This window comes from Juglans regia, chromosome 7 (genome assembly GCF_001411555.2).
Source record: "Juglans regia cultivar Chandler chromosome 7, Walnut 2.0, whole genome shotgun sequence".
Lineage (NCBI taxonomy): Eukaryota > Viridiplantae > Streptophyta > Magnoliopsida > Fagales > Juglandaceae > Juglans > Juglans regia.
This window is the reverse complement of record NC_049907.1, coordinates 47,018,343-47,040,096: the sequence shown is the minus strand read 5'-3', so window position 1 is coordinate 47,040,096 and position 21,754 is coordinate 47,018,343. Positions and strand designations below refer to the sequence as shown.

The window sequence follows — 21,754 nt, the reverse complement described above, 5'->3', positions numbered from 1 at the left end:
TACTTTCCGTCTCGTGTATGTGAGAAAAAGAATTCCGATGCTTTTTAATTTCAAATAATAATAATAATAATAATTCAGATGTTTTTATTTAATAATTTTTGTGGAATAAAAGGACGTATTTGACCATAAATTTGATTAAGGTTTGACATTCTGGATTTTAAGATAAAAAAGCGTTTTTACAGCTTTTTTTACATTTCTATTTCAAACGGGTACATTTTGATTAATAATAATATTTTATAATTATGTAATAAAATAGATAGTTCGTTTAAAACATATTTTTTAAAAAAATATCTGTTTTATTTTCTTTTAAGCTAAGATATAACTAAAACTTCTATAAAATTGTGGTCCGATTGGACATCATCCGACAACTAACGTCTTGTTTATTTTTATAAAATTTTTATCTCATCTCGTCATTATAATTTTTTTAAATTTTTATATAAAATAAAATAAATAATTTAATTTTTTTAAATCTCAAAATAAAAATAATATTAAAAAAATATATTTTAATAATATTTTATTCAATTTTTACAAAATTTTTATCTCATTTCATCATTATAACTTTCTCAAACTCTCACACAAAATAAAATAAACAATTCAACTTTTTTAAATCTCAAAATAAAAATAATATTAAAAAAATATATTCTAATAATATTTTATTTAACTTTTAACTTTTATCTCAACTCATATCATATCATCTTGAAAACATACTAAGGCCGAAATAGTGAAACCATGGGCCATTTTCCTTTAGAAGCAATTTTTAAATCAATAATTACTAGTTCAACGCCAAGTTTGCTAACTCATCTCATACATAAATAGGGAGGGGACTGAAGAGGGAGGTATTCAATTTTCAACCTATTGCTTCTTATCAGATATACAGAATTTTGAACATAAACATAGCAAATAATAATCTAACGTATCTTGATGTCATTTTTCCATCGCGATAGTCAGTGATGATTGGATCAGGATGGCTCGGAGGTGGAAGGAAAAAATAGAAAATGAATATTGAGAGAATAATGAGAGTTAAATGAGATTGTGTTGGTTGTGGTTTTGCACCAAAAGTCGCGTTTATAGACCGTCCAAAAATGATAGATCTATTTAAAACGAGAAGATTACAAATTGAGCTCTCAAGTCCTCCCTTTACAATGGAGTTTCTGCCAAACATCCACTAAATTTGACGAAGCCTCTATCTTTCAAACAACAATAAGAATTATGATAATATCACATTCTTTATAAGAACATTCTCATCCAGTTTCCTAAAACACGTTTTTTTCTAAATTATAGAGTTTGTATACACGCTCCATCCGGTTTCCCATTTTAAAGAAAATGTTTATGATGTGAATAGTAGCTCCGTAAAACATGTTTTTTTTTCTAAATTATAGGATTTGTATTCCAAATACATGCTCCATCCGGTTCCCCATTTTAAGAAAAAAAGTTTAGGATGTGAACAACAACTCCCTAAAACATGTTTTTTTCCCTAAATTATAGGGTTTGTATCTGAGATTTTTTCTCCAATACAAGCTCTATCTGGTTTCCCATTTAAGGAAAAGGTTTAGGATGTGAATAGTGGCTTCCTATACTTGGAGAGCTACTATTCATCCTCTAAATCATTTTTTATATATATTTTATAGAGAGTAGTTAAAGATGTAGAAATAAAATAGTAAAAAGAATAAAAAATAAAGAATAAAAAAGATTATTTTAATATAATAGAGAAATGATAAGAAATGTGATGTATGAAGTTTTTTAAAATGAGTAAAATTTAAGAAAAAATTATAAAAAGTGTGATTTTTAGTTAAAATTTAGAGAAAATTATAAAAAATGGGACGAGAATGCTCCATCTCTTGTATGCAATTTATTCCCAATATGTGCCAACTAAATAGTGCATCGTGCTTTTTTAGTAGTGTGTTAATTGGCAGTGCATTGATCTCGAGCATAGTGAAAGCAATTATGCTTAAAACTGCTGTGACTTTTTCCATGACGCCTTGAAAGGGTTGAATCTTTCACGCGAGGAAACCTCATCATCAACACCTCATATCATCTTTTCTCACGAGCAACCTTTATGTTCTCCAAGATAAAATGCACTCAACGACACAATTTAACCTTTACCTGAACACATTAATTTAGTATTTCGATGTAAAATGCACTCAAAATACATATATTTTGTCGTCTTAATTGGTGTGACTAGTTTTCACATCAAACATATCCACTATCCTCTCATTAAAAAGAAATGATGCCAAAAGCTGAAAATAAAAAAACCTTTCCTATAGCAAAGACCCATTATTTAGAATTTTTGATTGTCGATCGCCATCCCTCTCTCTTGGGTTGCTTAATTTGAATTCTGGCATCATATAGGAAAACGAATATATTTATCGAGTATCATGAAATAAAACAAAACGTGAGCAAAATCCTGTTAAAGAGGCATGGATTAAAATACAATTTCAAAAGAACGAACAAGGAGAGAACCATAGAGCTTGTTATAGTAACTACTAAATACTCGATTCCGCCAAAAGAACAAAAAGGTCGGTCTCCAGGGGCAAAACATCACATTTGGATCAGATCCCATAAATCTAGATCCATTACCACTCAGTTAGACTTGACATGCTCCCTAACAATATGAAGAGCCTCATGATCCTCGCCAAAATCCTGCAAGGCCGTAGGAAAAATTAATTGACGCCATTTAATAGACAGCTAAGCTTGTGTGATAACCGATAAATGTAAAACTACTTGGATTCTTACCTTCACAACAACACAGGAGCAACCAACTACCTTTCTGGCTTTCCCCTCAGAATCAATCTTGCACAACTACATGAGAAGCCAATCCACAGTAGAGAGCACATAGAACCACAATAGAGTTAGCTGATCAATGAACCAATTAGATCTAGTGATCACTTCAAGTGAAAGTACAATAATTTAAAATAAAAGCCAAAATCCAAAGCGATGAGCATTTCTTATGAGTAAAAACTAAAAGCGAGTACTAAGGGTCGTTTGAATACTAAGAATATCTCAGAATATCTGTGAATGACAGTGAAATAGTTTGTGAATAGTAATGAAATAATATGGGAATATCTTTGAACAGTTTTGTTCTCAAACATAGCCTTAAATATCATCTTGGTGTTAACCACCAGAGAGTTCGTAGGTTAAACAGTGAAAAGTAGAAACCAAATGCATGAACAGCTATTACTACTTCACTAGCTATTAATTATTGCTTATACACCTAGTGGGACCATTACCTGGTGCAACCTAATGGTGAAAGGATGAGCCTAAGATGAACTGTAGGTTCAGGCATCTTAGGTTCGACTCCACACTAGGAGTTCCCTGGATAACCTGATACATGGTTCTAGTGGGCGAGGTTGCACATCCAGGGCTTACTTCCTCAGGGGTGGGTCTGAAGGGTTCCAACTTGATGAGATTCCGTGTCAGAAAAAATAATTTTTTATAAGTGAAGTTTCTTTATTCAATCGTACAAGATGTAAATTTTTTCATAATAATCATTTGTTTTCTTTTTTTCTCCCTTAGATACGTTCTCTTACAAAATTGGGGCATTTCAATTACAGGCGTATGTCAGGAAAACGAAGTCGGAACATGCTGCAACAACACTTAGGGCAGGTTTGGGGCCAAAACCAAAACACAAAATTCTCATCTCATCTCATCTCATCATTACACCCTTTTCAAATCCCCATACAAAATATAATAAACAATTCAACTTTTTCAAATCCCAATACACATTTTTCAAATCCCAAAACAATAATAATATTAAAACTTAATATTTTAAATTTCAAAACAAAACACAAAATTCTCATCTCACCCTCCAAACCTACCCTTATACAGCTTTGCTACCCATGGTGATTTAGTGCTTAAAGAAGGGGGTACGTCTCTATGTTAAACTCTACAAGAACAATTAGCAGAACATATTGTTTGTTTTTCAATGTCCAGCTAAGATAAACTTTGATCATAGCTATAAATTTCTTGGAAAATCTTGAAGTATAAAAGTATCTAAAGAAAGCAAATAAATAAAATAAATAAAGGCAACAAAATTTTTGAAATGTAATATACTTACACCAGCCCACTCGCCTAGGGACTTTGCATTAGGAACCGTCATCAAATTTACATTGTGGTCAGCGCAGAGAGCTTTAACCAGTTTAACATAATCGGGCTGGTCACAGTCCTCTGCCAGAACACAAAGCTGGGCGGCGTGCTTCTCAATTACTTTCGCACCTTCGTGAAGGCCACGGGCAAGCCCACCATGAGCAAGCGATTTTCTCAGCACGAGCTGCAAGGCTGTCATGATGTCCATGGCCTCCCCTAGAAGAGGGGCAGGTGTCTCCACCACAACAGCAGCCTCTTCACTGTACAAGATATAAATTGATACCAGTGTGTAAGCCACAGAGCATATAACCCGGTACTACCCATCTCAAATATGGGTTCATTTCCAAACCACACAACTATGAACAAAATTAACAGCAAGTTATTTCATGTGGATCTCTGGGTATAAATAAATTGAATCCACAACCATCTGTAGAAAAAAAAAATCCAGACTTCTAACACTGAATTCACTCTGAAATTATAAATTCTTATCAAACAGTAGTCTAATGCAAATCTTTAAATCCTCCCCTACACTTCAGTTGTCTGTTACCCCTTTTCAATTTCTGGTGCACTGATCTCCAAAGATTGAACCGCCCCCAAATTACTCATCACTGGCCAAATTTATTAAAGAAATAAAAAAAATATTAACTCTTTTCAGATGTTTATGATGCAAGCAAATCCCAATAGAGAACCAGCTCAAAATTATAACGAAAAAAAAAAAAAAAACATTATCATTAACCATTACGCATCTGAAACTATTATTCTTACAAAAATCACATTCAAAGCGAATTTGCTTTCTTATCATACAAGCATATGAGCAAACCAGGTAAAGGAAAATCCGTCTTAGTAATCATTCTTAACAGAAAATAATTACTTACCCCGACATTCTTGATGCTTGAAAATTATTTCCTTTCTCGTTCCTGAATAAGATAAAGGTATAAATTGATTAAAGAAAAACAGATTACAAATAATAACAGCTAATTGTTTGGTACCTCTTTTGATAAAGTTCCAAAAAAAAACAAATAAGAACAATCTAAAATGCCGAATATAAAGAAGACCTGGAAGATGAGCGGCCGAAGCACACAAAGGCGTCTGCGTTAGGCGAAGCTAAACGAAATGACGAACGAAACAACGGATTTTATGATGCAAACCCTAAAACCCTACTCATCGATCCTAATTTACGGATCTGTCCCTAGTTTTAGTATGTTGGGTCGTGTTATGATCCAGCCCAGATTATGGGCTACTCTTGGGCTCGCCACATTTTATATTCTAGACAGTACAACTTAAACCCAATATTGAGCTCTTCTTCAGATTTTCCAACCCAAAACCAAATAATAATAATAATCCATAGCTCATTAGTTTTATTTTTACTTGAAGAAGGGAATAAGTCTACTAACAAAATTTAAAAAATGATTATTTAAATTTTATAATTTAAATTCATATATGAAGCTAAAGATGTATTCTAACGGATAAGTTCCAACTTCCAATAAACTATAATATGCCAATATTTTTTGGATGTTTGAGAGGTTACGAACTAATTTGCAGTGATTTTTGTTTGTCTACAAAAAATAAACTTTTTTCAAGAATTTGATAGTTTGATGACATATAATCTAATTATCTAAATAAAAAATCTAGATTCGAAACACTCCATTTCCTTTAACCCAAAAAGAAAAATGATAAATAAAAAAAAGAATTGTGTTATTCTACTGCCTGAGTAGCATGGCTCTTAATGATTGCTAGTTATTATTATTTTTACATTTTTTTAATATTTTTAAAAAATAAAAAAAATACGTCAATATATTTGAAATCACTTTTTTAATCATTAAATAAAAAAAATTTGTCAAACGCTATAATTAAGCGGTACAACTTGGGAAAGGAAAAAGATGTTAATACGAAGATGTTCTCATGTCATGGTCTCAATACAGTTAATAACCGTCATTTTCTGGTATTTGGAACAACGACCTGTTCCTATGGGCCGAACAGTTGATATGATATGATATGATATCCTTTCCGGGCTTTGAAGTTTGGACAGTTTGTTAGGTCCGTCTCTTTCTTGTATTATATTTTTATTCTATTTATTAAATTATTATCTTTCTTAAACAAAAATAAAATAAAAGCCGGAAAAGAAGGAACCACCGTTTCTGACCTAATAACATCTCTGTCTCGTTCCTTCTCCGCCGCCTTCATCATCCATATATTGCAAACAAACTCGACACCGAGAGAGAGAGAGAGAGAGAGACCGAATTCAATAACAACAAAACAGGCTGAAAAAAGCCCATTTGGTCTTCTTTCTCTCCCTCGAATCTGCATCTCAATCCCTCAAGTTTCCTTATTCGAGGGTCAGATCCAATATATAGCCAGCCATTCCTCTGAATCGTTCGTACAATCTTGCGTAACTTCATTAATTTTGCGCTTAACTTCACTTTGACCTGTTGAAAATTGAAATTATGAGCTGATTCGATCGTTGTCGCTTGGAGCTGAGAAGTGCACTACTTCTTATCGGGTATAGCTATTCGTCTTACTTGAAATTTTTTGTGGAATCGAGATATCGGCGGTTCCGATCGAAGTTTAGGATTTCTTCTGAAAAGGAATGCCGCTGTTACCCAAGAGCGAGACGATCCAGATCCGCGAGGTGTGGGCCGATAATCTCGAATCGGAGTTTTCCCTGATCCGAGAGATCGTCGACGACTTCCCGTATGTTGCGATGGACACAGAGTTCCCCGGGATCGTTCTACGGCCCGTCGGGAACTTCGGGTCCAGCTACGAATACCATTACCAGACCCTAAAAGCCAACGTGGATGTGCTCAAGCTGATCCAGCTGGGGCTCACCTTCTCCGACGAGCGAGGCAACCTCCCCACCTGCGGGACCGGGCAGCACTTCATCTGGCAGTTCAATTTTCGCGAGTTCGATCCCAACTCGGACGTCTTCGCCAACGAGTCGATCGAGCTCCTGCGCCAGAGTGACATAGATTTCCGGAAGAACAACGAGAGAGGCGTCGATGCGGTGCGCTTCGGGGAGTTGCTCATGTCCTCTGGTGTCGTTTTGAACAACAGCGTCCACTGGGTGACCTTCCACAGCGGCTACGACTTCGGGTACTTGCTCAAGCTTCTGACGTGTCAGAATCTACCGGATACCCAGGTGGAGTTCTTTAATTTGATCAACACGTATTTTCCGACGGTGTATGATATCAAGCATTTGATGAAGTTTTGCAATAGTTTGCACGGTGGGTTGAACAAGTTGGCGGAATTGTTGGAGGTGGAGCGAGTTGGGGTTTGTCACCAGGCTGGGTCAGATAGTTTGCTCACGTCGTGTGCCTTCAGGAAGTTGAAGGAAAATTTCTTTAGTGGCTCGTTGGAGAAGTATGCCGGCGTGCTGTACGGTTTAGGTGTTGACAATGGACAGAGTACAAATTGAAAAGAGAGAGTTTAAATACAAAAAGAAGAAGAAGAAGATAAAGAGATAAGAAATCATGTTGTTTTAGCAGTATGTTTGTGCCTCGTATACCCACATTTCTTTTGTACACTTCTTTGGATATATTTTTGTTGATACTTCTCTTGTATTCTCCACTGCTTTAGATTATAGCAATTACTGAGTTTTGTGCTTCGGAACATTATAGATGCAGCACATTCTAGTGGTGTTATTGGGGTTTGTGAGTGGACTTATTTCAACGTTTTATTTTGGTTTAACACTCTTGTTTACCTTTCTCATTTATGTTTGCTCAACATGGATATGGATACTGATTTTACATATATCATGGGATGCAGACCCAGCTAACCAGCTGCTGTCGTGCTTTGGTTTTTGTTGTTATTTTGAACGGGGCATGTTTCAGTGTGCAACATGATTGTTGGGACATGGCGATCTCCAATTGTTATGTATGATGATATCTATAATTATATGCTTTCTTAATAGCTTCACGAACTTTTGCTTTTAACTTTACCTCTTGATCCTTTGTAATATCAAGCATGAAGTATCTAATGAGGTTGTGCAATTGCTTTGACGATGAATTGAACAAGCTTCTGCAATTGTTGGAACTGGAGAGAGCAGGTATTGCTTATATTGAGCTATGGATAGTTTGCTCATATTCTATGATTAAGGAAAAATTAAAAAGAGAGAACAAGTGGAATTAACATGCTACTGTTCTCGGAAACCAGGCATTGAGTATGGACAGAATATCCACTCAATATGACAAATTAAGAAATAACTCAAGGATTTGACCAAAAAGAGAAAAATAACTTGAGGAGGTTTTGAAATGAGATGTTTAATTGGCCATATCTATTGGTATCGTGTATATTTCTATGCGGGCTATGTTTATGAAGTTGTTTTGCAAGATATCCATTTATTCATGTTTCTTCTTGGTTTCTTTTATGAAAAACTCTATAGGCAACCGGCTAGGAGAACTGCAGGGGCACCGCGTCCCAATTGGCAAAATTTAAACGATGTCGTTTGCTCTTTCAAAGACCAAAATTTAAACTATGGTTACTTTTTCTATGACATCTAAACAATTGAAATTGTTCGACATTATCTAAGCAAATATTGTGTATTTCTCATTACTCTGTTTGTTCCTATATTACCTGATCTACGAGCTAAAACTAAAAACAGAAGGGGATATACATGGGAGGGACACGTGAGATGCATACCATTAGATTCAGTCTTTTGAAAAAAATCTTAAAATACATCACTGACGAAAACATAATGTAATTGAGCCAGAACAAATCTGGAACTAATTGAGAGAGTAGGACCAAATCCATTAGTGCCAAAGTCACTAATAACACAAATACTGTAACTTCAATAACCAAAATATTTGTCATCACAATCTCTCAAACGTCAATAACAAAGTCTATAATAACAAATTTGGAGCTTCAATGACAACAAAAATACCTAATAACACCAAATCTATAATTTCAATAACCAAACAACACCAAAACTAATCAACCTAGTTTAACAAAGTCCCCAATACCAAATCCGAACCACTTTACTAACAAAGTTCAAGCATTACAACAAAGCTTCTCAGGTACTTCAACAACAAGACTGTAACACCAAGTCTGGAGCTATAATAAACGCTCTGGCTGTGTCCCATCCGTGCCCTCCGGTTGTGTCCCATCCAGGTCGAGTTGCATCTGTGACCATAGTAGGACATAAAGTAAGAGTTAAAACGTTAAATAACATCATGTGAAGTAAAACAGAGTCAATATTTCAGCCTGACATAGTTAACATGAGACCGTATACTTTCTTGAGTCTCAATTACTGGTTAGCCAAATTGGGTTCCACTAAGCTCCAAAATTAGATGAGGAAGGCAATACAAGAAAGCTGAAAATGAGATAATATTGATGGGATACTTGGGGCATGAGAGACACAGCTATGGTACCCTACCCTGTAAAACTATGTTATCCAATCTAAAACTCAAAAAAGCCTTAACACAAAGCATTTCCATGCTCAAGAGACACATCTTTGCTTTCCTTTACTGAGTTTTAATCTAGTCAATATTTTCCAACAAGTTAACATAGAAATCCCGATACAATGATTTATATTAAAAAAAAAAACACTATAGTAAACAAGCTTACATTGCTGCAAACACAACAATTTTCATCCACCTATGCCAATTTAATGCCGAACCATGAGAAGGTCCTATTCATATCAATTAAATTTGGAAAATAAAGAAATTAGCATTATTTAATTAAAAAACATTTGTAAACTTCCATCTTCAGACACCTCTATGCAATTGAATTTCCAAAGATCATTTTGCATCAATTCATAGACAAAAAATCGAGTCTTGCAAAAAATCCAGTGTTGCAGAAAATCTAGTCCAATGAATAAAGCAACCCATTTTACCATAAATCTAGTCTTGCAAAAAATCCATTTTGTAATATTAGACAATAAATCTAGTATGAATGCAGCATGATAAATTATATTTGGATGTTAAATAAGACTTAACAAATCAACCTCTTTGTGCAAATCCAAATGATAATTTCAGACTGGAAGAATAGGGTCATAACCAAATTCAAGGAGAAATTAACCCATATGGTTTAAAAACAAAATTCACCTTGATCTCCCTCTCCGCGTTCTGACTTTCACATTTACATTTCTTCACTGCAACAAGGTTCAACGATTTTTTTCATTTAAAGTCATTTCTCATTTACAATAGTAATCTTGTGTAGAAAATTATTTGAAGGATGATGCTACAGTGGGGGAAAACTTCTTACCTACCAGAATTGCTAGATTCAACACCGAGGAGTGGGGAGTTTCTGGCCGAGGTGACGACGGAACTCAACAAGCTGATCGAGCAGAGAGAGAGACACGGAGGAACCCCTAAAGTAGGAGGTTGAGAGAGAGAGAGAGAGAAACTTCATTTTTGTTTTTAAATAAAGCTCATGCCATGTCATCTTCATGCGCCAATTGGTACACCAAAATGCCTCTATTTAGAAGAATTGAAACAATTTTATTAAATAATGATAGGCATTGCCCAAGTGCACAATAATTTTTACTTATAACACAAAATAACTCATGACTAAGAAGAAAACATGTGGCATAAACATTTGTTGTTGAGAAGTGTTTTCTTCCAGTTACACTCAAGTACTTGGTTGGTTCTCACGATATAAGTTAATTATTACATATAACTTATTAGTTGCATCCTCAGTATACTTTTTCGAACCTGCTGCATGAGTAGTCATCTGATAACAAATATTCAATAAACTTGAATATCTATTAGCATCTGCCTGCTGATCACTTGCGTCATAGCTGTTGTGGATTAATGTATATCTTTTTTTGATGTCCTTCCTCCATCGATCTAAAATGTACCTATCTGGCAATGATTTTATTCCGTTACACTTGAATATTCCGTTACACTTGAATATGGCCAAAATGTGCCTACACAACATCTCCCTCATCTGAAATAACTCACATAAACACTTTGCAGCTGCATCTTCATCACTAAAGTCCACATAATGTGTAATCAACTTAGTGAACTCTTCCACACGAACTTCATCCTCTACCAGATAGGTTTTTACTGCACCATCCCTCTTGAGTAAAGTTGGATCCATATCGATAATGCCAATAAGTTGTCGTTGAACTTCCCTGAATCTTGCATTCGTGTACAAATCTTAAAATCTCTTTTCAATTGGAGATCTAGATATGTAAGAAATTGTGACGTTGAATGAGTGGAAGTCCACGTTATTTTTATTCTCAATTTTCTTTTTCAACATCTTTCAAGAACGCCGGTACCCAATGCTCACGCTCAGTGAATAAACTTTACAATCAAACAATCTCATGCAAGTTGTACGTAGTGATTAACTCGTCCCAACATTTCTCAAACTCTTCAACACTTTGGTTGTCATACACACATTTCATCAATGCATTTTTCAAACCACTTTTGCAGGAACCATGGGAGCCAAGCTTTTAGGAAACTTTCTTCAGTATATGTCACAGACAAAATCTATATCAGCCTTTTGGAAAGATAATATCAATTGTATTTTTCATTGTTTTGTCCTGATATGTGATAATAACTTTCGGAACTATACCATCCATACACTGCAACTAGGTCTGGAATAACCATACAAAGATCTATGTATCCTCACTGCAAATCAATTATACTCCCAACAGAATTGATTGCCCATAGTGGTTTACACCAACAAATGGTGCAAAGGGCATCTCATATCTATTCATCTGGTATGTGGTATCGAATGTGACCACATCACCAAAATATTAGTAGGTTGCCCTACTATGGGGGTCTGTCCAGAAAACATTCTTTAACCTCCCGTCATCATCTAAATCCATCAATACAAAAAACTTGAGATTTTTGTACTGCATCCTAACAAAATCCTCTTGAAGCACTCCAGCACCACATTTCCCAAGTCGTAGATGTCTTATTTTGTCAATGTAATTACGACAATCATTTTCCAAATACTGGAAGTTCTTGAATCCACTTGCGCCAACGACAAGAGATCCAAAACTTTTATTCATTCGGATGCCAGCCAAGTTGTTTGTATCTAGGACTACTTTTACGCTCTCACTCACTTCTCTATTACATCTAAAAAAGCTGGATTTCTGTAGACTAAGGTTGTGATTATGGATATTATGAACTGTTGTCAACCGCACATTTCTCTCAATTTTTAAGGCATTATTCTTTGCCTTACATTCCGTCTTTCTTGTTGGACGTGGTTTGACGACATTCAACGTCCTATTCCGGGTCTTCCCACCATGGGCACAAGCAAGGGTGATATATCTAACAATTTCATCTGCTCACCTCTCACTCATTTTTGTCATCACCCAAAAATCGCATTTCTTAGCATATTGCTTGTAATAGCTCATTAATTCATCAAAAGAATTACACTCCATCCCCGACTTTGGCTTCTCAATCATGTCACCACCATCCATTTGGACACACTCAGGTGTCCCAGCACTTCCATGCTCGGTTTTCTGTGAATCTGGTCTATCCTCTTTACTTTCCTTATCGACTCTAGAGTAAGTACATGACGCTTCAGTTTCCCTACAATCGGGTGTATCCTCTGTACGAACTTTTGAGCTCGTTGCAGAGCTTGTAGTGATGAGAGGAATTTGAGGTCTCATCCCATATTGAAATTGGTAAACAACGTTCTGCTTAAAACACAAAAATGAAAGCAATTAAACTTCCAGGAAAAAAAAAAAAAAAAAAGTTATAAAAAAAAAGACACAAACAAAGTTACATCATCACCTGAATGTTGCTTAGATATTGGTTGCCATCTACATATGACATAAAAGCTAATAAGCATGCAGGCACTGGCCCATGCCAACCATGCACGTAATTTGAAAGGTTTGAAGCAGTTTTTGGTATGTCCTATCATAAAAAATAATAATGATAATTAGCAAGCACGAAGTTGATGTTTTCAGCCAATAAACATCAACTCAACACATTCCAACAAAATTTTAAAATAATATAACATACCGCGCTTGAAGAATTTGAGTTAGATGGTGTTAACAGAGATGAGTGTTTTTCTCATTTTTTCATGCTGACAATCCCAATGAGAGCTATATATACGCGCTTCAGTAATACAACCCATATTATTCAATTTCAGAATACTTGGTGTTAATCTTGCAATGGAGAAGATATGGAACTAGATGGGGATGATTCTTAGAATGATTCCTAGAATGACTAGCAATCAATTAGTGATTTGATGTCAAAAATTAGATCTCAAAATGATAACTTTTTTTAAGAAAACTCTACGGACAAAATACACATTAAGATGTCTTTTAGATGTGCAACCAAGCATGAAAGGATTTCAATGCATGCACTTGCAATATTGGGAAAGACAATGAATAAGAAAGGTTTAAGTATAAAAAACAAGATCATAACACAATAGCAACCCCACATTTAGAATCTAAATGGGTCAATAACATTCCCACATATGCTAAAGTGTAAATAAAACCAAATCTTGCAATGGGTTTCAAGTGTGAATTACCGCTTAAAACAAAACCCCAAAATTCTAACAAGCGGACTGATTTTTTAACCTCATCATTTTTCCTATATAATTAAGTTCAAAAGCCCTTAATTACGAGTCTTCTTTCATGTCCAGTTGTTTTCCAAAGTCAAATTACGAACACAAATCTATGCAAATGCACTTCTCTCAGTTTCATTTCTCTTGGCAGGATGTTAACATCTGCAATAGGTGGATGGATCCCTTGAAAAGTATGCCCCGACTGATAATCGACAAAACTCAGCAAAGCTAATCACTTTTGTGCCAAACCGCAGCCATTTTTTTTTTCCTTTTATGGCCTGCTAGATAATTCTTTGATAGTTGCATTGATATCGGGATTGTGATCAAGATTAAAGTACTTCTCCCACTACCATTTTAATGTGGTCTGTAATAATTGCAAGTTGTAAAAATTTGCTTCGATAAAGGCCCAAAATAGACATTTCATCCAAGGAATGTAAAAATCCCAAATCCCAACTAGGCACATGCACCACCACAACACATAATGTATGTTAACAGTCGAGATCTTACTTGAAGCTAGCCACAAAGACACCCACACGAAGCCGACGAACAGAGATGGACGAGACACCCACACGAAGATGACGACGCAGAGCTCTTCCAGACTCGAAGACGACGACGATGACGACGACGATCTCTTCTTTCTTCTAAACCCAAAATCGCATACTTTTCTTCCAGATCCAGACGCAATATCTTCTTCTCTGGCTTTTGAAATCTAAATTCTTCCCTCCTTCCCGTTCCGTCTGTGTTATGTTTTCTCTTTTTTATTTTTTTAATATATCGGCGGACGATTTCCCAATGGTTTCGAGGCTTAGTTGTCTGTAGCAGAACTGTTCTTTCTATATGCAGGACAACCAATTCGATTGTCTCCTCAACATTTTGCGACCCGATAGCTGGAAGCTCTGATTGGTTCCCTTGACTATAGAGGACATCCCAACCAACTCCATTTGGTTCGAACAACATTTTATAGAAATTAATATACTTTGTTTGGTGATTTATTTTTGGTTTTCCTGATTGAAAAAGGTTGAGTGGCTTTGTTGATTGCTTTTAAGTTGAGCCTCTCTCCTCTCTCTCTCTCTTATCAGTAGCCTATGTGAGTTGATGGAAAGATGGAAGTTACTTCTCCCAACTAACTTGGATTAAAAAAATTAAAAATTGCAAACTGAGCTACTTCGCCCTTTCTCGTACGGAACCCACTGCAAGAAATCGTACATAAGCCCCATTCGTTATTTCGTTCACCCTTCTTCCTTTCTGGAAATAGAGCATACTCTCATTTTCCTTCATCAGCAGAGCGCATTCCTCCCTCACAACCAAGGTAATCTCCTTTTGTTGTGAAATACTATACAAAGCACACACACCAACGATGACAAATAAAGTAAAAGCAACACAATCAAGAACATGACACAGTATTTACGTGGTTCGGCAAATTGCCTACGTCCAAAGGAGCTGCAGAAATCTTATTAACCAAAGGAGATTACAATCACTCAATCTCAACTCACATTCTCTAGGACTTTTTGCTCTCTCACACAATATGCACTCACAAGACAATTGTTCTCTCTCAAAATATGCTTCTGGCCATCCAACACAAGTCTAATATGATAAATATATAGTGAGTGGTGCTGGAAACCTAATCTGGCAAAAACTGCGTACTTCGCTCCAGCGGAGTGTCGAGCGCTACTCGAGCAAACAGTCAAAGGAATATTGGCTCGAGCGGAGTGTCAAGCGAACACTAGGGTTTGTGTACCGCTCGAGCGGAGTGTCGAGCGAGACTCGAGCGAACCTCTCTGACTTGCCTTTGCTCGAGCGGTACGTCGAGCGATGTCGAGCGAACCTTGGCTCGAGCCAACTGTCGAGCCAACTTTCAGCAAACACTTTTCAGCTCCAAAACCAGTCTCCACATATACCCCAACACCTTTCTCTCTATTTATCTCTCCCTCAACACAAAACTAGAGCAACAACACTATGAAATTGGATTGTTTCACAAACTAGATCTAAAACACAGCCCCAATTCATAATAATCACAGACCTAATTTTTTTTTATAAGTAAAAATATGATATATATATATATATCAATAGGAGTAACCAATTACACTAAATGTATACAAGAAAACACATTGCTCATATTAGAAAGCCCGTAATGATCCAAAAAACCTGTGAAAAATAATAAAAAATACACCAAGCCCGACCCCAATCCCTTGTTTCCCGTAGAACTAAAACTCTACCCATAAACTCAACCCCAACCCCTTGTTTCCCCGTCTTCACAATGCCCTCCTTTTAGATTTCCTTCTAGTTGAGCTACTACCCTTAGCATCGTAGTTGATTGCCCAAGAAAGACGATGTAACTCTCTGCTTTTCTTGAAACTTAATTTGGTTTCAAGTGCGTGGCTTGCCTCAATCGCAATGATTAGTTCTTTAAATTTTTATTCACATCCTCCATGTGAAATTCTCACAAAATGCTGAATTTCACTAACTTTAAGCAGAATCCAATCTACTATTAGAAGAATATAGACCAAGGGAGCAACATTATCCCTAGACACAGTATCCAACTGCACTCCCAACTCTAGACATTTCTCTACACAAGGCACCAACTTCACAGACCCAATTCATAATAATCTACCAAAAATTCATAATCACATACTCAAACAAAAATCAGCTATAAATCACATCACTATTGGCATCCAACACAAAACCAGAGCATCAACACTATGGACTTGAATTTTTTCACAAACCAACTCTAAAACACAGCCCCAATTCATAATAATCTACCAAAAATTCATTATCACATATCCAAACAAAAACCAACTCTATATCACATCACCACTGGCCTGATTTCAGACAAAAAAAAAAAAAAAACAGAGAGACAAGCTATGAGAGTGAGAAAGAGAGAGAGAGATAGCGTGGTGAGAGAGAATCCCTAGGTGAAGATTCCGAAGCTGGTTTCGGTCGAATGTGAAGAACCCTAGGTGAATAATAGGTTAGCAGAGTTTCCGTTAAGCTGGCTGTCGTCGACCTTGAAGAGGTGGTTTTCGTCGAGCTCTAGGAATGCATTCAGAAGCCTCACATTCTCTCTCTAGGGGCATTGGTTTTCATTGGAGAAAGAATGAATCAGAGAGCAAAGGGGATTCAATTTAAATGAGGGCAAATAAACATTTTATATATGCTTTCATCTAAGGTGTGCGGGGATGTGTTAATATGAGGGCTTCCAAATAGCATTTTTCTAAAAATTAATTTAGCTCCAAACTACAGGGAAATTTTTAGATGAAAATAGATTTATTCAGTGGTTAATTTACAGATACCCTTCCAAACATTAAACCTAAATATATGTTCCTTTTTCCTTCTAGAGTATTGTAGAAGGAAATAAATCAAGGAAATACAAGAGTGACCTAATCTGTTTAAGGAAATGCTAAGAAAAATTGAAATGAAATCCACTTAAATCCAAATCGTCGATTCAGGGGAGAAAATATGGTTAAGCCGATGCCGAAGCATAAGAGGTGCAGAGGCGAAGCTTACCTGCTGAATGTCGTTGCAGATCGGTAGATTAACAGCTCCCGTCCTTAGATATTCACCAACTCATAACTTTCAGGATGCTGCATCTACGAAAGGGAGAAGAGAGAGGAGGCTCATTCGGAGAAGGGAAAAGCTCCCAACAGGATGGGTGAAAAATTATTTTTAACACAGGTCAATAAAATTCTGCTTAAGACATCTAATAAACTTCTATCTACACTCAGGTATACCAGATTACTTGATTATCTTCCCTCTCCTCCCTATTATCTCTTTCTCCCTCCCCACCCAACTGCAACTTCCCTTTCTCGCTCTCTAAAATACATTTTCTCTCTCTAAAATACACTCTTCTCTCTCTCTAAATTAAACAAATTAAGCACAAACTTCATTTTTAACCAATTTTTAATGCGTTCTTTCTCCCTCCCCCACTCAATTGCAACCTCCCCCTCTGTTGGAGATAAAGGTTGAAGCATTCAAATAATTCACCAGAATCAGTTTACCTTGCTATTACTGATATTGCGCGTATCAAATTTGAAGTATTCAAAACTCCACCAGATTTTACGTTGCGATATTGCGCATCAAATTGTTGGCTTACGTTGTAGTATTTTTTATTTTCAAAATAGTTGTTGTATTGGAACAGAGTTACTAAAATCTCTCTATAAATCGTACACGATGTATACACTACATTATCAATGAAAACATATTTTTGCTCATGCAACTTTTCCTCTATTAAGCTTTCCTCTATTAAATTCTACACCCTCTCTCTTGCTTTAAAATACATTCTCTCTAGTTGCTTGTCCGTTCTTTCTCACTTTAAATGAGTCTGAAAGTGATTTCATTTTGTCATGGAGTTCCTTGCGGTAGTTTATTCAATTCTTCTTTCGCCTCGGAATAATATTAAGGTGGGTGAGTGGTTATTAATTTATTATTTCTCAACCCGTCTGCTGAATTTTGTGCTTAATTTGTTTAATTTAGAGAGAGATAGGAGTATATTTTAGATAGAGAGAGGGGAAGCTGCAGTTGGGTGGGGGAGGGAGAAAGAGGGAGGAGAGGGAAGAGAAGCAAGTAATCTGGTATACTTGAGTGTAAATAAAAATTTATTGTATGTCTTACATGATAAAATTTTATTGGGTTGTATTAAAAATGGTTTTACACCCATCTTGTTGATAGCTTTTTCCTTCGAGGAAAGGGAGAGAAAATGACGAGAGAAGACTTGGACAGAGGATGTGTGCGTCAAAGCCCTAAAGAATTGAGCAAAGGCTGTTAATGGCCCACAAAAGACCCAAAGATCATCTTAGGTTGGGCTCTTGGGTTTAGATATGGGCGGTGTCCCAAGAGACCACAAATGGGCTTTTTGTACGATTAACTAGATCTTAATGATTGAGTTTAAAACTTTAATTATTGCGAACAGAACGGTTGGAAATTTGGTTTCGTTTGTTAGGTACTTCAGATAAGATTTTAATAATATAATTTTTTAATATAATTTTTATTTTAAAATTTAGAAAAATTAAATTATTTATTATATTTTATGTGTGAGTTTGAAAAAATTATAATTATGAGAAGAGATGAGATTATTTTGTGTATCCAAATTGGGCCGGATAAGTTTGAAAAATAAGATGAGATGCGAATTTTATAAATAGTAGTAAGATTTTTATGAATAATAATGAGATAATTTGAATGTTTTATGAGTTTGAGTGTTTAACTATCATGGCACTTATGATTTTGGCACTACTTCAAGCTGAAATATTCAAAATGGAAAGTGATTGCAAAGATCTTAACATCGGATCGCTGCTCCGATCAACAAACATATACATCGATCCTACAAGAAAAATAAATTTTTGTGACTAATTTATTACGATTAAAAGACTATTCATAACTAATTTTAGTTACAAATAATCATTTTACTAGAATTAACTGATCGTAAATAAATAATTTTCTTGTATTATGAAGCCGAAGAGAGATTTGATGTAAAATATGAAACATGCAATATGGAGTAAAAGAAGAGAATTCTAGATACATTAATTCTTCCAGGCACATATATATATATATATATATATATATATATATCTGTTAACTTAAAAGTGGCTATAAATGATATGAATAGTAATAAATAGTACGTAGTGCTATAGTAATAAACAGTATTGAATAGTGTGAACGGTAAGAAACATGCTACAGTATCAATAGTGCCGAACAGTATTACAGTAATGTGTTACAGCTATAAACAGTGCTCGTGAACAGTAATAAATAGTAAAATAAATAATAGAATTTTATTAAATATTTTTAAGAAAGTAAAATCATATAAATAATTAGAATTTTTAATATAATTTAAATCTCGTAATATTCTTAATTAACTAAAATTATTTAGATAAAATAATTTTCATATAGAGCAATATAGAAATAAAAGATTTTATATTTTTTCAGTTCTTCCTGGGTCATTGAGTATTGTGGTTGAATTCTACACAATTCATATATTTTGCTAAGAAAATTATTGTTAAAATATCTAAAATCTTTTAATTTTCATACTCATATTACTGTAACGTTTTGTTATCATTATAATGTTTGTTAAAATTTATTTTTCTCTTCCTGTGCATTAAATTATTAACTAATTAATTTTCTTTAAAAAAATATATTATTTTTACACATTATATTTTATTATTGGACACATTATTTTCAATTAAATAAATGGGCAAATGTGCTAACGTTATATAACTGCTAGTGTATATATCTCTCTATATATATAAAGAGCCTATGAAACAGAATTTTCTTGTTTTAACAGAAATTTCTTGTTTTAACGGAATATGCTGGTTTTCATTAACTTTCCATCCGTTTATAATAATTACAAAACACATGGATACAATTGTATTTTCCTTTACATTCTGTTTATAGCTACTTTTATAATTTCTATTGGTTTCTATTCCACTATTAATATATTTAAATATGTTAATAAAACAGATTTATTATAATAATAATCATGGATTCAATTTTCAATTTGAAAATACATTATAATAGGAAAACAGATTTATGTAGATTTATCTTTTTGTATTCATTATAATAAGAAAGCATTATAATAATTTATAAATAGCCTATCTTTCAATAGTTTTTAAGATATATATTAGTAATAAAATAATAAGATATATGTACTTTATTTTTATTTTAATAAAATATATTAATATTTTGAATTTTGCATTCGTGTCTCAGGCACGTAACATCTTACTAGTATATATATATATATGTATGTATATATGTATATATATTAGTCGTGGGAGCATTGCCGGCCCGGGCAACATGGGCGGACAGTCTAATGCCAGTATTTACCTTTTGGGTATTAAAGTTATGCCATGCTTTCTCTAAGCTTCGAACTCATAATAATTGAAGTTATGACATGATATATACTTTTAATTTTATTCGTTTCCTTTAATTTTAAAGGGACTTGCATTAATTAATTTGGAAAATAAAATTTAATGATGAGCTAGGTTGCATGTTCGTATAATATATATATATATATATATATATATATATATATATTATATATATAGGCATTATTCACGAAAGTTTATGTTTCTCTCAGAAGTATTCAGGGCTGAATTTGTTTTAGTAATTATATATAAATAATTAATGCTACTTTGACACTTCATGTATTTTAATTTTTTTTTAATTTGTTTCTTTACTTAATAGTCACTAGCTACAAGAAAATACCCATTTCTCATAGCCAAGAAAACAATATCCCTTTAATGCTATTAGTGTATTGAATTTTTTATTTTTATTTTTTAGAAATGTTTTAAAATGATAAAAAAATATGAAAAAAAAAATTAAAAATATGATTTTAGCCTAGCAGTAAATTGTAGCGGACGACTCTGAACGGCGGAATACCACCGCTCATTATATATTGTTCTACAGCGTTGGAATCTGAAAACAATTTATTTAGTCCAACTTAAAACATGGATAACTCTTTTTTCTAGGATTAGAAAAGATAGATGGAGAACAGAAACATCAAAACTACGTACATAGGAACTTCTGGAGTCGAATCCAGATTCTTCCATTGAGTTGAACAGTTTTATATAATGCTGCATGCAGTGCAGGCTCAGTGCTGGACAAAATGATACAAAACTCCACCCAAGGTCTGACCCCGAGAGCTTCATTATTTGGCAGCTGAGTAATCTAATTAGCCTTGAAACATCCAGATGCATAGCATCCAGTTCTTTGTGTCCTTCTTGATTTGATTCAAGTCACAAACCATTTGTGTTGGCGCATGAAAAATTGCACAACAAGCCAGATTAATGGAAGAAAGAGTCATTTTCAACCCGTTGAGATTATTCGGGTCTCGATCGGTGTTATTTAGAGTCCTCGACAGTAATCTAATGCGGTTGTATAGTATCGATGCGTACATTTATGATGGTGAATGAAAAACAAGTGTAGAGAAAATAAAGAGAAAGTGACATAAATTTACGTGGTTTGGCATGTTGTCTACATCCACGGGTGTTTGGGGAGGAAAAATCCAGTATAATATGCTATTTTACAGTCTCTCATTTCTCACTATACAATGAGAGTTAGAGATTTACTTGTTAGAGAAAAAGTTCTCGATGGAGCTCTCACTTGAGAGGTTGAAGAAAAAATCGAAGAAGAGTCTAGACCTCCCTTTTTATATGATCCTCTTCTCGCGTGCGCCTTGGTAGTGGTAATGAATGTCTGCTTTGCATGTCTGACCCCTTCT

At 34.7% G+C, this 21,754-nt stretch overlaps 2 protein-coding genes across 2 annotated transcripts; one reads left to right on the top strand and one right to left on the bottom strand.

Moving 5' to 3' along the window:
• Window positions 1-2,344: 2,344 nt before the first annotated feature.
• On the bottom strand, window positions 2,345-5,244 carry LOC108981396 (40S ribosomal protein S12-like). Its single transcript, XM_018952542.2, has 5 exons — window positions 5,139-5,244; window positions 4,959-5,000; window positions 4,055-4,343; window positions 2,734-2,799; window positions 2,345-2,640 (listed from the first exon to the last, which is right to left on the bottom strand). The coding sequence occupies exons 2-5, from the start codon at window positions 4,964-4,966 to the stop codon at window positions 2,581-2,583; spliced, it is 423 nt and encodes a 140-aa protein (XP_018808087.1). The 5' UTR covers window positions 4,967-5,000; window positions 5,139-5,244; the 3' UTR covers window positions 2,345-2,580.
• A 954-nt stretch (window positions 5,245-6,198) lies between these two features.
• LOC109018855 (probable CCR4-associated factor 1 homolog 7) lies at window positions 6,199-7,767 on the top strand. The gene has a single exon (XM_019001047.2). The coding sequence runs from the start codon at window positions 6,671-6,673 to the stop codon at window positions 7,493-7,495; it is 825 nt and encodes a 274-aa protein (XP_018856592.1). The 5' UTR covers window positions 6,199-6,670; the 3' UTR covers window positions 7,496-7,767.
• Window positions 7,768-21,754: the final 13,987 nt, after the last annotated feature.